Source organism: Blennius ocellaris (assembly GCF_963422515.1).
Source record: "Blennius ocellaris genome assembly, chromosome: 21".
NCBI classification, from domain to species: Eukaryota; Metazoa; Chordata; class Actinopteri; order Blenniiformes; family Blenniidae; genus Blennius; species Blennius ocellaris.
The window spans coordinates 4,146,899-4,164,900 of NC_137670.1; the positions used below are offsets into that span (position 1 = coordinate 4,146,899).

The 18,002-nt window shown below is 41.8% G+C and overlaps 1 protein-coding gene across 3 annotated transcripts in view; it reads left to right on the forward strand.

The window, feature by feature from the left end:
* Positions 1-18,002, forward strand: part of wnk4a (WNK lysine deficient protein kinase 4a) — a 45,241-nt gene that overhangs the window by 17,474 nt on the left and 9,765 nt on the right. For all 3 annotated transcript variants that reach the window (XM_080517198.1, XM_080517197.1, XM_080517199.1), the window contains exons 3-13: positions 97-269; positions 411-631; positions 1,937-2,094; positions 6,213-6,301; positions 6,408-6,627; positions 7,942-8,296; positions 9,814-9,947; positions 11,298-11,371; positions 12,831-12,966; positions 13,091-13,207; positions 15,843-16,016. In XM_080517198.1, coding sequence (XP_080373324.1) covers positions 97-269; positions 411-631; positions 1,937-2,094; positions 6,213-6,301; positions 6,408-6,627; positions 7,942-8,296; positions 9,814-9,947; positions 11,298-11,371; positions 12,831-12,966; positions 13,091-13,207; positions 15,843-16,016 — 1,851 coding nt within the window. The remainder of the gene's footprint in view (positions 1-96; positions 270-410; positions 632-1,936; positions 2,095-6,212; positions 6,302-6,407; positions 6,628-7,941; positions 8,297-9,813; positions 9,948-11,297; positions 11,372-12,830; positions 12,967-13,090; positions 13,208-15,842; positions 16,017-18,002) is intronic.

Genomic DNA, 18,002 nt, shown 5'->3' on the forward strand with positions numbered 1-18,002 from the left:
CCACTACACACCTGAGAGATCTCATTTCACATTTAAACCATATATCCTGAATAGTATCCTATTCTGTGGGTTTATACGACGTGTCTTTTCCTGCAGACTCGGAAGCTGACCAAGGCTGAGCGGCAGCGCTTCAGCGAGGAGGTGGACATGCTCAAAGTGCTGCAGCACCCGAACATCGTCCGCTTCCACGACTCCTGGAAGTCGACCATGAAGGGCCACAAGTGCATCATCCTGGTGACGGAGCTCATGACCTCGGGAACGCTCAAAACGTGAGTCGCCGCGTTTTTCCACTCAAGACAAAACTGGGGCTGAATGTGGCCAATCAACAAAAAAAAACAAAAAAAACAAACTGTTTGACACTCGTGAGTTTAGACTGAGCCGCGGCGTTCGCCGTCCTCTCTGTGCTTTAGATACTTGAAGAGGTTCAAGGAGATGAAGCTGAAGCTGCTGCAGCGCTGGAGTCGTCAGATCCTCAAAGGGCTTCACTTCCTGCACACGCGCACTCCTCCCATCATCCACCGGGACCTCAAGTGTGACAACATCTTCATCACCGGCCCCACGGGCTCCGTCAAGATCGGGGATCTGGGGCTGGCCACTCTCAAAAGTGCCTCTTTTGCTAAAAGTGTCATTGGTGAGTGTTTACGTTCAGCCCGCAATGAATTCGACGCTCATCTCAATCTGCGGGAGTCCCTGTGTTTATACGCACCTCGTCTTCTTCAACCCGTGCATGTGAGCATCCGTGGGTGCTTCTGTTTTAAATTCCTTTCTCCATTTTTAAACGCCGCATCATTACTTAAATGGCTTTTCAGTTCTGTGCCAACCTGCCCTTCCCGTCTCGTACAAACAGGGTGTGTCAGAAGCACTAAAAAGCTTGTTCTTATTGAAAGTTTTGACTTAATTCCACCTGGTTCAGATTAATCCCACCACGTTTAATCATTCTAGAAAGAAACCACGCATTCAGACCTTACGTGAAAAGAAATGCTGTACATAAAAGATTCCATCTGCAGACACACTTTTGTGTATTTTTAGTGTAATAATGATGGTTATCTTTTTTTTTTTCTTGAGTTGAATATGTTGTTCTTTATCATTTTAGCTTCTATTTTTAACTTGACCAATCACATTAAAAGTAGACGTACTTTCAGTGTTTGTTTTCAATCATAGTTTTTAGTTTAAGCAAAAATGGAGGATAGAAATTGTAATTTCTTCATGGGACGATACTCTATTTTATGTGCATTACTATGTATTATATGCAGTTTATCAATCTGGATGAGACCAAATGAGCTCCTGACAAACAATTTTAACCCTTTCAAGGCTTCGATATGCATGCTTCTATAACTTGATTAGTATATCTGGAAATTTAAATATATAAAGCAGAGAAATGCAGCTTTGTGGACATTTACACTAGTCCTAATGACTTTCTCGTCATGGCTGTCCAATCACAAGACAATATTTATTATTTCTGGCTGTTTTGATAATTATTTTGATTCAATTTAATATTCTATACTGTAGTAACTAAGACAAAAGAGACACAAATGTTTAAACTAAGATGTCTAAACTGGTATCCTTACATCATTTCCGTTCTTTATTACTCTTCAAAGAGCGAGGATCAATAAATCAGTGTTAAAGTTTTTACAGTTAATGAATGTGAATGAACTTAATCTGCATTCTATGTTAAAAAATGTTTGTATGGAAATCTTATTTTAAGTATTGTATTCTATTATTTGTGTCAAATTAGTTTTATATGTTTTAAATCTAATGATGTGACGTGGCCCTCTTGGCCAGGTTACCCTTGTAAAAGATCCTGATCTCATTACGTTTTATTTTCCCGGTTAAACAAAGGGTTAAAGTAAGCAAATTATAAATGGCTAAAGAAGAACCGTATCTGTTTTGATGGGGGAATTTATTGACTTGTGCCTCTCCTCCTGAACTATGATAGGAACGCCAGAGTTTATGGCCCCAGAGATGTACGAGGAGAAGTACGACGAAGCCGTGGACGTCTACGCCTTAGGAATGTGCATCCTGGAAATGGCCACGACTGAGTACCCGTACTCCGAGTGCCAAAACGCTGCGCAAATCTACCGCAAAGTCACCAGTGTAAGTGGGGGGGGGGGCTTCATGTTTAACATAATTGCCCACATCTGTTCTTTCTTCCCTGAGAGGAATCCTCTGAAAGAAAAGGGGGCACACGTGGAATGAAAGCTTCATTGTGCCGATTAGAGGATCAGATTTATCCGTTACGAGCTCAGGATGCAGAACTGCACCATAATCTGACCACTTTTCTGCAATCATGACGCAGGCTGCACCTGGTTTTCCTACCCAATGCCGGTTTCTGAAACCAAATCCAGCTGCTTTTAGTTTCGCTTTTACTGGAAAGTTTGTCGTCACGACAAAGCTTTGATAGAAAACAGAAGTCGCTGTTGACACTAATGTTTCTTTTTTGTTGTTTTTTATGTTGGTGTTGTATTAGGCTTGCAAAAACAAATACCTTTGCACTACAGATGTATTTTAAAGTGAAATTTCAATCTTCTACTAGATCAGAAATTTCTTAAGTACTGTAGTAGGGCCAGTGAAGAGAAAATAATTCGAAGGCTAAACAAAAAAAAAGTCGAAAATCAAAGTCAAGATTTTTTTTTCGGAGGTAAAAAAACAACAACAAAAAAAACTTCATGCACTTCAGAAAAAGTCGGAAATCAAAGTCGATTTCACGGAGAGACGTCGGTCCATCCATCATCATTTGCCCGTGGATGTGAAATCACATTAAATCCATTAATTCTGACTATATAGGGCTGCTTACTACTTATGGACATGTGATTTTACACAGGATTTTCTTGATTAATATTAACACATTTAATAAGCACAACAAAGAACAACGCTGCAGGCTGCACTGTGTCTTATAATCCTAATACTGATGACTGCACTGTATTTATGAGCTAAATCTTTTCACCTTTATTAAACCGCCTGCGACGCATTTTGAAGCAGTCACATGCACTGGCATGTGGATGGATAGACTTTGTAAAAAATAAATATTCTCTGCGAAAAAAAAATCGACTTTGATTTTTGACTTTTTTTGCAGTGCATGAAGGCTTTGGTTTTTTTTAGCCTCCAAATTTTTCTTTTCTTCAGTGGCCCTAATACTAATACTCTTCTGTTCTTAAGAGTAGTGAACACAACATTACGAGTTTGTAGCAACACCTATAAAGCAACGGCGAGCAAGTTTTTTGGGGGGGCTTTTAACTGTTTTGCACCAGAGGGTTTCATTACAATTTACTTTCTGTTGACATTATGGTCCTTTTTTGTCGTAATTGTTTGTTTTTTGTAAAAAAATATCACGTATTCTTTGTGCCACAACAACAACAAACATCTTTAAAATGTGAATTTAAAGGTTAATATAGCATTATGTTACCGGTCAGGCCCACTCAAGATAAAATTGAACTGCATGTGGAACTTAAACTAAAACGTGTTTGACACTCCTGGTCTAGACTTTAGAGATGTGGAAAAACTGCGGGCTCACAACATGCACATGTTCACAACTCTAAAAACACATGAGCGTTCATTAAAGAAAGTGAGCAATATTAGGTGTTACGCTGCAGCATTAAAGTAATGCATGCACGCTGCTATGTCTGGAGCTCTGAAGCCGTAACCAGGCGACAGTAGAGTTCTATGTTTTGGAAAAAGTGCTTCACGCTTTACTCCACAAAGAGTTCTGTTTCTTCCCTGTGTGTCACATATGCAAAGTAAACAGCTTCTGACGGAAGCCGGAAAGTGACAGAGTGACAATGCCAACAAGCCGGAGTGTTTCTGGCTCCTCGGTGAACAGGACTGCACAGTAAGGCCCCAGACCAGCTTCGTCATGCAGCAGCGTTGAAAGGGAGAAAAAGAAATGACATTTGCTGTGCTTTCAGTGAGTTGTTTATGTTTCACGTGGGGGACGGATGACGTGTCAAATTATTGGCGTGGCGCACATTAAATGCAAGCCTGTAAATTTTGCTTTTGATTTGAAGTGACGGACTCGTGCTTGAAGTCACTCGTAAGTACCGGTAGTTAAAATATCGCAGGACTTCTGTTAAAACTGTTGACCAGCTTTTCTCGGCAGGTCCGTTGCGACACACATGCTTCACTGGGAATAATAGAACCTATTGCTGTACAAGTTGCTAACCCTTTGATGCACGGCATATTCACACCCCATCAAATGCACAACATAGGTTAATAAAAGACCCGTGTTCATTTTCCATGTGATTTAATGCTGGGTGAGTGTTTGAATTCACATAATTTTATGATTGAATAATCCAAGCATTCCTTTAATAGCTTGTTTTTGTCTTTAATTGTTGTTTGTTCGCGCCATTATTTCCATTTATCTTTTAGGTTAAGAACAACAATACGTTGTATTATACACAAATGACCCATTTATCGAACTGTGATTTTAAATTACCTTAATTCATACTGTAACAATAACTTTTGATAATCAATTCAGTTGAGGTTTGGGGAAAATAGTCATACATTTAACGTTTGAATAATGTTTATTTGTCATTTTGTGACTCATGCACATACACTTGATTACAGATAACATGACAATTGAACTGACTGAAAAACTGAAAAATTATAAAACTGTATGCTTATTAAAAAAAATTACATTTTATTTGCATTCCACTATACACTTGTAAATCTAAAAGTGCTAAGAACAACAATGTGATACACTTAAAACAGCAATAAAATCAATGGAACAATATGAAACAATAGAAATGTTACTTTTGAATAATAAAAAAATAATTTATTGCAGAGATGTAGCACCAGAAAACAGTGTGGTCACTTTGGACCCATGTTCTGCATCAAAGGGTTCATTTTCGTCTAACCTCAAAAAGTCGAGTCATACTAAAGGTATATTCATGTGCAACGGTCTATTAATTATTCTATTTATTATTGCAGACTGGGAGGCTACAACAGCTCTGCTGTTCATCCTGCAAATGCACGTCTCTTACAAACATGGCACAAGAAGTAATGAATCTTCCCAACCATGTACAGTGTTTGTGTACGTTTCCCTCATTAGGATTTCCTCCTGTGCCACATGCTTTGGATACACACTGAATGGATCCTGGTGTTGACAACTATACAAGTGTGACATTTCAAACTAAGTCAGTACAATTCCAGCCCTTTGACCCCTGTCGCCACACAAGAGGAAGTAGGTCCCAAATGAGTATTAGTATTATTTTCTGAAGGTGGGCGTGAGGACACAGAACTTAACATGCAGGAATAAAACTAACCTCAGTGCTTTGCAGTGCATCATCCAAATATCATTTTGCAAACAAGATTTTGGGGGGTTTGAATTAGTATTTGCACTCATCTGATTCGCAGTGATATGTGAGTGATTTGTTAATTATGATGTAACTCATCTCTCACTGCCACACCAGACAGACACGTTGGGTTTTCCTCCCGCCTCTGTCCTTTGACTCGCAGGAATATCTTCTGGAAGAGATTTGTGGTCACAACAAAGTATAAAGCAGTTACTGTTTGACGTGTCAGCGTTTCAATGTGATAACAAAGTGAGGGACTCAGCTTTTCACTGGGAAGTCACATTATTTGGGTGTTTGACCCAGAACAATCCGGTTGCTCGGGTGTCTGTAAACCAAATAGCCTTGGGCTTTTCCTTTTTTTTCTCTTTAACTTTCGTATCAGTGTTTTCTCAAGGCCTGGAGCCCTGCTGTAATCATTGAGCCTCCCATGATACTTTTCATAAGAACAATGCGAAATGAGCTGCTGCATGTTTTTCTTAAAAAAAAAATTTTAATCGAAGGAAAGTATTAGTCATACAATAAATATCAAAATATGATGTGAACTGTTAAAAACATTTCTTCAGAAAATGCACACACACACCCCTGGCTTTGTGTGTGAAGTGTTTCCAAGTACCTTCAGAACAAACAAGTGGCTCCACCTCGAGAGTCTGGTTGGGTTGTGAACAGAAGTTAGTACAGACGGCGCATCCTGGAATTTGTTTGAGCTTCCAGCATGTCGTTCCGCTCTCATGTTGACATGTTTGCATTCCATGCTGGCCCGGCAGCAGATGCCACCAGGCAGACGATGATCTGAACCTGCAGTGCAGGAGGGAGCGACTGTTTACTGTATCGGACAAAACCAAACGTCGGTTTCCTTCCGCCTCGTCGCCAGGTCCACATGAAACCCTGATGATGACGCCTTGTGTTCCCCTCTGTTCTCTGCAGGGCATGAAGCCTGACAGCTTCTACAAAGTCAAAGTCCCCGAACTCAAGGAGATCATCGAAGGCTGCATACGGATGAACAAAGACGAAAGGTACACCTGAAAGCGTGCGGCGGAAGTTGCAGCAAGTCATTGCCACTGTTTCCATCCACTGTTTTGTGCACAAAGCACCTGAAGGTTTTCTTTATTTTACTTGCAGGTACACCATCCAGGAGCTCCTGTATCACCCGTTCTTCCAGGAGAACAACGGCGTGCACGTGGAGCTGGCCGAGGAGGACGACATGGTGAAGTCGGGCCTGAAGCTGTGGCTGCGCATGGACGACACCAAGAAGCTCCACGGGAAGTACAAGGACAACAACGCCATCGAGTTCCTCTTCGAGCTCTACAAAGACGTGCCCGAGGAGGTGGCTCAGGAGATGGTAGGCCGCCGCACAAACACGGGACGCATTACCGTTTCACTGACCCAGTTCGGAGCAGCCATTAGCGGGGTAAATGAGGTGAATACATCCAGATCAACCAGATGCAGGCAAATGCAGCCGACTTCCACATGTTCCCTGCATCCTTCACGCTTTTTTTTTTTAATCTTGTTTTGAGCTGGAACAATCTGCACGCTTTTCCCATCAGAAGCAGATGTGATAAGTGCTTTTTAATTGATCGTGTCAAAGTACGGAAAGAAAAGCCTGCACGTACACAATGCCCCAAAAGTATTTGCTTGACCGCAGGTGGGTCATGTGGTCACCATGCGTTTATCACAAGGCAATGCTAACATCCACGAAATAAACTGAATTGGATCCAGCTGAGAGTCCAGCCACAAGTAGAAAATACAAGTAATAGTAACTGCACAATATATGGTTTGTATATTATTATAAATATCACATGCATAATTCATATCATACCACAACTTCCTGTGACCTCAAGTTGAATACGGTAGTATAGGAAATGAATCCACGGGCTGATTGGCACCTTAAAACTTCACATTTTCAATGAGTAATTTTCATGTGCTGTTAATTTTTCACACAATAAATGAATATGGTTGAAATCTGCTTCCAGATTATTAGTGAGGGAGAAACTCCTTGAGCATCTTTTGACACTTTCACCCCAGACAGTGAAACCAGCCTCATTAATGCACCCCGTCATCATGATGGCTCTTCAATGGTGCTATTATGTCCGCAGGAGCATTAAAATCTGCCGCCACTCATAAAGTGAACACCTTGCATACTGTGTCAAGGTCACGGCTCAACATTTAATCATCGCCGGTTGGAAATGTGAGAGCGTGTCTCAGGAAGCAGCCAAAAGTCACGTCTTTAATAATATAAAGGCCCTCATGCTTGTTACGAAACAGGCCCTTGTGTCCTCGGAGCTCCCTCTGTGGAGGTCACTTTTAATGAAAATACAAGCCACAGTTCCTTAGTTGTTTACTCCTTTGTGGTCGTTTTCATCAAGATCAAATTTGGTATCGGCGGGGGACATCTGGTCCGGCCGATCTGCTGTAATCTGACTACGTGTTGAGAGGCGGTCGGGGACTGAGCGTCCCACTTTGTCCCACGGGACAGAGGACGACGGAAGAATGTGGTCCATGCGTGGGTTTTACGAAACAAATGTTGGTACAGAAGGCGGACTGTTGATGTCACAGCTTGCCCGTGCGGGTTCTGCATGTTGCGTCAGCACTGGCGTGGTCTGTGCGTGTCCGTGTTGTGCCCTGACCGTTTCCTCCCGTGTGTGTTGTCATACAGGTGGTGCTCGGCTTTGTGTGCGACGCAGACTTCAAGCTTGTGGCCAAGGCCATACGGGACCGGGTGACGACCATCAAGCGGCAGAGGGAGAAACTGAGGCGGCAGACGGACGAGCGCAAGAAGAAGCTGGCGCAGGAAGCCATCGAGGAAGAGCCCGAGCTCCAGCTGCCGTCGCCCAGGGTCAGCGGCGTCGCCGCGGCGGAGTCGCCGGCGCCGACGCCCCCGGCCCCCGTCCTGTCCCCGGTCACCAGCTCCGTGGACTCCGGCGTCAGCTCCAACTGCCCCGCGGAGCCAGAGGAGCCCGAGGCCGACCAGCACTTCCACGTCCGCCATAACAGCCTGTCCTCTGCTAACTGTGAGCACAATAGAGCAACACGTCAAAATGCGTGCGTTCATATCAGTGAACACTCGCATAGAAAGCACACTCATATTCATAAAGAAATATTCCCGAGACATAGGACTAAATGAAACGTAGTAAAATGGTAAAATATATATAAGAAAACAACAAAAATTACATCAATTTCTTTTATTTTCATTCATTCATTCATCTTTTCCAACAGTTACTGTTTTAATTTGAACTATAAATTGCAGTGTTCTCGGTGGTGGTGTCTCCTCTATGCTTGTAACTTGGAATTTTCTCCTTATATGTTCATATTGGGCTTCTTGTAGTCCGACAATAAGAGGGACCATCCCCATCCATTGTTGTATTGTTGGACGGTTCTGACTGCTCCACATTCTACTAATGGCTTTCTTACTTGAACTTGAACTTGAGTGAAGAATTTGGTAAACTACCATCCAGACATATTGTAAGATTATGAATTACAAAGTGTCATAGATTAACTGTCTCAGGAACTTTGAGTGTTTCAACCGTTGGACCCGGGGTCAAAACTCAGATGAATGTAGAAAAGGTTTTTTTTCTAATCAGTTAGTGCTTTAATCAAATTGATCCATCCTGTAACAAGAGCTCATCAATGTTCATGATCACCATTAAAGAAAAGCACAAGTTTAAACCCCCCCTGTCAAACAGATACCAGGTCATCCATCATTTTTATGACTCTTCTCATCCCCTGGGTTGGAAGTGTTTTATCTATATTACCCACACTTATAGAATCCTCCCAGGACTTCAGACAGCGGTGGAAACGGGTTACACAGGAGCCTTTCTCATAAAATATAAACATCTCAGGCAAATAGTCGCATTCAAGATCAAGGAGTGTGAAACATAAGACCTAAAACTGGCCTGCAAGAGGCTCCATTTAAAGATGTTTTACATCCAACAAAAATAAAATAATCTCTGAGAGGTGATTTTAAAATGCGCATTTTTCGAAACAATTGATGGAATCAAAGCAATGAATGTCCTCCTCTGACATATACATGGGCTTGGTCCCCTTTTGCTTGGATGAATACATGACATAAATAGAAATAAAACTAGTCTTTTTTCCAAAATGTATATGCAGTGTTAAGTAGTAGAGAGACAGCAGCTCCTCAAACAAAAGCAGTGGAGGTCTGACAGCACAGGCAGAGCTAAAGTGAAATGTGAAACTGTAGATAAGTAAATTATTTAGACCCTCTAAGTCTCATCTCATGGTGTGTGTGTGTATGTGTGCTGTGCTGTAGTTATTGAACAGTTTCTTGAACACAGTTTCTGAGACAATAGCCCAAATTCTCTCTTCATGGTCCAGTAACATATCGTCATCCAGCTCAGAGTTAATCCACCATCAATCCCTCTGCATGTTTTATTGTTTACGCGTGTGCTATATCTCAGCGTGGGCTCATTAGTGGTGTGTATTTCCATGCAGACTGAGTGTGTGTGTGCATTTTGTGGCGCTGCAGCTGGTCACATGCTAACGGGCTTATGCGCTTTTGTTGTAACAGCTGACTGTGAGACGGACGGCGATCTGAGCTCCTCCGGGCTTCAGGATCCGCTGGAGGCCGCCACCCCGCCCTCCACAAACACCAACACCCCCGCGGTAAACGGCTTCCCCGTCCCAGCCCTGTGCTTCCCCTCGGTGAGTGGATTCATTAAAAGGCTAGAAGAGCCCGGTTGTCAAAGTGAAGATTGCAGGGTGGGAACTTTGGAGGGCTTTATTGGACGTCTGTCTTTCAGCATCACCAGTTCAAACAAACGTGGACTCGAGTCACTCTAGTGCGTTGCACAATAAGCAACAAATCCATGAACGCCTGAATTACTAACTTCAGAAAGTACTTTTTCTTACTTGGGGACTAATTAAATGATTTATTGGGTGAATACTATGAATATTTCAAATAGTTTTACATGCGTGTGGATTTTATGTTTTTCCTCAAAGTTACAGGACCATAGATAGAGGTTTTAGTTACTCTCTGTTTTTTATTCCTTAATCAAAACTGACCTGTTGTGACTGTTTATAAATGAAGCTATCATGTGAATCGGTGGTGCACATTTAAACCAATCAGGTTTTACAATTTAATGTAAATTTCTATGTCTTCCTATAGACATGCCTTCTTTTTTGTACATAAAAAATTGTTCATTATTTGAGATTTTAATAGATTTATTTCAACAATTTCTTTCAAAAGGTTGAGTTTATAAAAAAGAAAAGAAAAATACCCATAATGCAACAGTTTTTGAATATCTCACTGTATTTTGCACCAGAAGGTTTCATTGAAATTGGCTTTATGTTGAATTTGGAGCCAGTTTCATTGGAAGGTTTTTGGTTTTGTAGAAATGTATAAATTTTTATCAAGTATACTCTGCACAACAATGGAAAAAAAAACAAATGGAAAAAAAAATGTCAATTTAAAGGTTATTATGGCACGATTTCACCAGTCTGGCCCACTCAAGATAAAATTGGACTGTGTGTGATCTATTAACTGAAATGAGTTTGACCCATGATATACACAGGGTGACTGAGGAAATCTTAAATAAAACATTCTGCTGTTATTGTAGTGAGAAACATTTCCTCCGCTGGCTCTGCAAGACTCTTATCTGCAGACTCTGTTTTCAAATTATTTTTTGTTTTGTACCCGGTCTTAGTTCCTGCTCTTATTGTTGTTCTTCTGTTGTTTTTCCACATGACTTTCACTTGAACAAAACATACAATATCTTTCAGTCCGATTGTCACAGTCTATTTGCTTGAACTTGTACATTTTGGATGTTAACAAATCAGGCCTTTACTTCCAAAACTGTATGTTATACAAAAGCTAAATGTTAGTTTACCTTGATTTCTCAGGAATTGCAAGTCCGTCTTTTATTTTGTCCAAACACCTCTATTCTAAATGTAACATGCACATGTGCCTTAAAACTAATGCTTCGAATGCAAATCTGAACCTGGAGAATAAAGTCTGGAGAAAAAGTGACTAATGTCTCTCCTTTCTGTTCCTAGAGTATTGCAGTTTCCAACAACTCGGAGCACAGCAACTCTGTCCCCCCGAGCGGCTGCAACTCCCCTGTGGATAGGTAAAGTCCCACATCCGTCTTTCTTCCACTCTCCGTTCTGCTTACAGTCATTCTAAGAACACAGAGGCTCAATAGTCCCCTCCTTGTTCAGATTACAGGCCCATTAAAAAAACCAAACAAAAAACAACAAATCAATGTGAATCTCTTCGACATGTATTCCCTCTGTGACTCCTCCTCCACATCTGTGTGGCCGCGACAACAAGCTGGAGACGTGACGGGTGAACCTCGCGTCTCAGATGTTGTGGAGGCCTTGTTTTCCATGTTGGTGGGATGTTGGCGTGGGCGGCTTTGCTCTCAGCATGCGATGGACGACTGGATCGTGTGCGTGTGTGTGTGTGTGTCAAACTGAGATGTGATTCTCTTTTCCATCTTTTGTCACGATGAATGACTCAGGCATGGAGTGTCAAAACCTCCAAATTAGTAAGGGAATGTTTTCTTTTCTAGGTTTTCAAAGATGTAGAACAAGAACAAGTGTCAATGTATGTGTATGCAATGCTGTGCAGAATTTAAAATAAAAATCAACTGTAGGTCCTTAAAACTGAAACAAATGTACACTTCAGACCATTTTACATTATAGAAACAATAAAAGCATCTAATTTTAGTTAGCTTTTCAACCAGTTGTTATAGAGTTTGTATTTTTTTTTCTGCTATTCAGATGTTTGTTTTCAATTTTACCTTAATATTTTACACAGTTATCACTTCTCTGCTTTGTTCCAGTCTTTCATAGTTTGCTTTTCTGTGTGCATTTCAATGACTTGCAAGAAACTGACAACATCTGCCTTATAATAAATTGAAATAAATGTCAGGAGGGTCATGTTTCATACCGGGCTTGTCATGCACTATTTAGGATCCAGGACATGCTGCTGGTAACTTAATTCTGCCTCGATCACCGATGAGCTGGGCTGCGTTTCAAAAATCACAAACAGAATAAATGTTTAAACTATCAACACAAAATGTTCAGCCTGTTTAGTCTAATTTCCATTTGTTTGAAGGTGAAAACAAGCTCTGAACTGGAGTTACCCATGAGGTGGAGGACTTTTAAATAGATGGGAGGGTTGCTGCCAACCAGTAGGCCTGTAAATGTTTGCAGGCTTGTGCGGAGGACGAAGACTGAGGGAGTCTGTGGCCGCAGCTGGTCAAAAGGAGAAGGAATTAGCTGAAACCAAGCTTTTATATTTTTTTTAATATAAAAAATACACTGTATATTCTCCAAAACTTTACCAACACTGCAGATCACAGGGACGCAGCGCTTCCTCTGGATAAACACCTCTAATTTAGTCCTTTAACTGCAACGTTTCTAAACAAGACGCATGTTGCTGCAACACATGGAGTGCCGTTTGTTATGTGTCAGCTCGGTTTTTAATGGACTTGGAAACTGTTTTATGTGAGGGATCCTCTCGGGGTTTTGTCAGTAAATTTTTTTCGAACCGGGAGTGCTCACGGTTTCCTTTCTTTGCAGCTATGCGTCCGACGTGACCTCCGGCCTGAGCGACGGCTACGAGGGCCTCTCCGAGAAGAGCGAGAAGACGGCGGCGAGGCGAACGGCCGGGAAACTGTTCAAGAGGAGAGCGCGGTCAAGGCTCCGCATCACGGGGGTACGATGAATAAAACAATGATTACAGCGCCTCCTGGCTTGTTCACAGACACAGGCCTGTGTTAAACTTTGCTCACGAGCAAACAGAGCCCCGTCATCACCATTGATCTCCTCTGCGTCTGCAGCTCTCTGATAAGGTGGACCGGGTGGTGGAGTGTCAGCTGCAGACGCACAACGACAAGATGGTGACTTTCAAGTTCGACCTGGACGGCGATAACCCGGAAGACATCGCCGCCGTCATGGTGAGACGTTGAACTATGAATAAGCGCTTTTTACTTCAGATTTAATGCGGCCTCGTGGTTCCTTGACCTAGAAAAGCGTCCGTTAGGAAATCAATGGGATTTGAAAAATGTGTGATGTCTGACGTGATATCTGTGTGTGCAGTTTGACCTCAATGAGCCTTTTATTGATTCAAAGAAACTCTCAAGACAGCTGCTGATGCTCCAGTGTCTCATTATTACTAAAATCTTGAACTGAGATTTTTTTCTTCTTTTATAATCGTCATCTGGATCTGTGATACATCATAACTCAAATCTAAATATTTAAAATTTAACTTCTCAAGCGACATGAGCTTTGAATATAGATATTTCATTCATTCACATTAATAGTTAACTTTGTGAAACTATATCTCTTATTAAAAAGCAGCATGTTGCATGATCTCGATAAGCTGCTGTTTCTGCTATGCATCAGTCAATATCTTGCATCTCAGATAGACAATTGTGACCTACTAACAGAGGAAAGGTGCTCCAGAATTAAAAATAGAGCTTCTTATATAGCAACCAAAGGCTGACACGTGTCCCGCGAATTGATATTGCCCATGTTTGGTCCAATTATAGAGAATCTGGTACTATATGTGAAAGTGTCAGTGCTTCCTTCCAAACGCCGCCGGACAACAATCGATAGAAGTCAGAAAGCTCCCGGATCGTTTCTGATGCACAACAGAGGAATTCCGGCCGTTGTTGTGATGCCCTCGTATGTTTCATAGACCGGGTCGGCGAGTTCTCAGCTGGTAAAAATAAAACCACAATAATCCAACGTGTATTGGGTTGCATCTAGCAAAGCTGGCAGCATTGTTGTGGAGGTTATGCTGCGGAATAAACGCCCCAACAGCTGTCGCGGATGAGCTGTGTTTATATCTTTTGGGCCGACGTTTAAAAATGCCAGCGTGACCGCAAAGCGAGCCTGGCAACTGTGAAAACTTTTTCTACTTTTCATCTCGGCTGGGATTTAAAACACAGAATCACATCGCATCGCTGAACATCCCTTAAATCTCAGAGTCACTGCCTTGATTATCTATTGAAGCATGTCGTATAGAAACGTTGGAACGGTCATGGAAGGGAAGTTTGACCACATCTGTTAACAAAGGAGCATATTTGTGCTATTATTTGTATATATTTCATCTATATAGGATTCATTGTCTCATGATTCCATAAATGGTGACGATACATTGCAGACTGATTTAATTCTAAATGAAATGGAAAGACGCCTGCATTACATTAGTTTTAGTGGGATTCAAAAGAGTGAGAGTCATGATTCCTCAGACCAAAATTTGTGAGACTTTTTTTTAATTTAACAGCATTGCCTGTCTTTGTGCACAGGCCTGCAACGGTCTAATCTGTTACACTACAGCTTAATTTAAAATAATCTTCATTATATTTACACCCTCACCTACCGCCACTATTGATACTTCATTCGACATGAATAATGTGTGTGAGCTCTGTACGCTTCTGTGTGATTCTTTAGACTCCTGCACGTCGCGTTTTCGCTTCAGGCCACAACAAATCGCAAGTCTCATAAAACAGTATTGATAAGGGTTATCTCGCGCGCAAACGCCCGGTTCTCCTCAGAGACGGAACCACAATCCGCACAGAGAGAAACCGAGGACTTCACTTCGGCTGATACGTTTGGCAGATTCCTCTCCATCTCAGCTGAACATACACATGATTCACTCCAGTTAACGGCCTTTTTGATGTCGGGGAGTGAGTGACACCGGTGTGCAGTCACTGCCTTGACGCCGCGGCGGTGGCGGGGACAACGTGCTCCAGAACACAGTGGGCTTTTTGTTTGCCGCGTCTTGGCGCAGCAGGGCTGCCTGGCGTCATGGCGGCCTCTGCGGTTCTCAGTGCAGAGGTTTAGTTGAGCTGAGTTATGCTGTGTCGTCGGGAAGCAATCACCACACTCCGACCCACAATTCACTGCAACTCTCAAAAATGCATGAAGATGCAAATGTGCCTGAGACCCCCCCCCCCCCCCCCCCCCCCCCCCCCCCCCCCCCCCCCCCCCCCCGCTCAACCACGGATTTTACATCGGTCTGTTTTTCCCCTAGCATTAGCTGAAAATAGTTGGATCGATTTCATATGTGGACAGACAATAAAGCAACAATGAGAAGCACTTTTTCGTCATTCTACTGTAACTCTAAGTTTATGTTATTGCTTATCTTGTCCTTATTTCCGTTTAAGGTGCTTGTATTTCAATCTTTGGCAGCATTTTGCTATCAGATATTAAATACATACATTATACGTTTCAAGTATTTGTAGTCATTTTTAGAGATTGAACGATCTTCGAAGTGAGAAAATTACATTTTGAAACCCACTTTTTCCGTGCGGGAGCGAAACACTTGTGGCATTTTTCCAGGCATGCTCTTTATAAAGTGTGTTATTCAGTTTTTGACAATCTAATTTTGACCGTTTCAAAGAAGGCAAAGCCTGGTGATCCAACTTTAGCAGTTTTGTATTAATAATTTAAATGTAATCCCTTAACACTGAATAGTCTTTTACCGGAAAACAATTGTTTTTACTTTGTATTAGTTATTTTAACTGTATGAAATATTATCTTTTCACCGTGCTCCTCCTCCCACCACTACCTCTCTCCTTTTAGGTGCATAATGAATTCATCCTGCCATCAGAGAAAGAGGGTTTTATCTACCGCATGGGGGACATCATCAAACGGGCCGAGGCTCTGATGGCCAAAGAGCAGCCGGTCCACCCCAGCGGACACAGACTGGCCCAGCCTGCGTTTCACGACGGGGTGAACTCTTTGTCGTCGTCACAGGTCAGCAGTAAATCCACATCACACCCAAAAAAAAAAAAGAGGAAGCAGTGTTACCGCATATGTGTTTACCAGTCATAAATCACATTAGCTTTAATGTGTTGAGCTTACACAAGGCAGAATTGTGAACCTAGGACGGAGAGTGTCGCTTCCGATACTCCTAATAAAGAAAATCCTCCGCTGAGTGCTTTCTCCGGTGTCCACAGAGTCTCCTGAGACTTGGCCTTACGCACAGAAGGTTAAGTGTTCCTGCATCCACCTGAGGTGGAGGCTTCGCTTAGAACATCATATTACTAAAAGCTCCAGTGTCATAAAAGCCATAAAATGTCTCCTTGTGCTTTTTTTTTAATTTTTTTATCATGTTTATTTGTTCCCGTAACCACAAATCCTTTCCAGCGCTCACAACATAATGAACTTTCCAAACCTATTTGCCCACAGTGAATGGGTGAAATAATTTATGCTTGGATATGCCGAGACCTTTATAAATTTAGGTTCTGTGAAGCAGTAAAACAAAGTTCCAGGAAAAAAAGGGTTGTAGGGAGCGGTGCCATCCTGTAGCAGATATGACCTCATGCCTGCGCTGATACAGTTTGTCCACTTCGGGAAGGAGAACGTCTGTTCTGCCAAGATATGTTCCTCTTTATAGGACACGGAGAACAAACTCTTCCTGTCCTTTATGATTTAGGGATAGTTTATTAATGGCGGAGAGAGAGACTGCAACCAAATCAAGCAATTTGAAGCAGTCGACCAATAGTGCCGGCTCTCTTATATCCAAAGTAAAGCAAATGGGACGGATCTCTTCCGGCTTCTCTCCAACTCTTGATCATTCCAAGAATAAGTCGGGATAGTTGACTCAGGAAGAGAGTGACGGGCCCAGGGAGTCATCTATCAGCAGTATGTCTGTTTGGAGATTCTATTAATACGTCGTATAAATAGAGATCCGGCGCTCTGAACGCCGTGTTTGTCTTGGTGATTTTCCTCGACCTGCAGAAGAAAGTGAAGAATCTCCAGTGTAATCTGGCTACCACACTCTCAATCTGACTTACTGTTTCCCTAATTATCCCATGGTTGTGGAGACGATCCACTGAAAACAGGAGTCACCAAAATGATTAGCATGTAAACTGCAGATGATTAAAGTCCCTCAAATCATGATTGTTGCATCTCCGCCTTGAGCTTTTAGAACTCCCAACTAATTCATTGTGATTCGATGTGGATTTATATTTTTAGGCTATAATATATGACTAAAAACATGTACCTAGTTCCTATTATTCCTTATTAATCTGTACTGCCAGAAAAGACATATAGAGGACTCATGATGAGAAATGATCGTGAGAGGAATTGTTCATGCCAGTCTAGTAAAACTACTCAACTGAACAAAATTGACCCCTGAAATGAGAGAAAAGGCTTGTTTTTTTGGTTGTTTTTTTTTTCATTTTCTTTGTACATGCAGGATTATAGCAGCCAATTATCCGGATTATTGAGGTTAAAAGTCTCCCCATGAAATGACCTTGTGTAAATGCATGAAAGTACAGTAATGCACATGTTGACTGGCTAATAACACAGGATTTATTATGGAAACGGGTCTCCATAAAACTTTAATTGGACGTGTTCATATTCACAAAGAAAGGAGTCTTTATTCTCTACCTGTGTGCTGCACATTAATTCCTGAGGTCATGTGTCGGGGTCGCCGTCCTCATCCAGGGTTTTAGCGCCTTGCTTAAAGGGTCGTTATACCAGGATTCAACATGGACGAGTTAGTTTGTGTAATTACTGTACATCCTGTTAAAAAGGCTGTCTTTTAATACTACAACCCAGAAGACCTCACCTTAGTTCAAACCAAGATCCCATCAGAAACTCATACATGAGTTTAAGCATATAAAAGTCACGTCACCCTGTTGCATCTCGATTGCATTTGTTTATTCATGCAAAAAATAATCAAAAACGTAAGGAATTAAAATGATGTTTAGATGTTTGTCTTGGACCATTTCA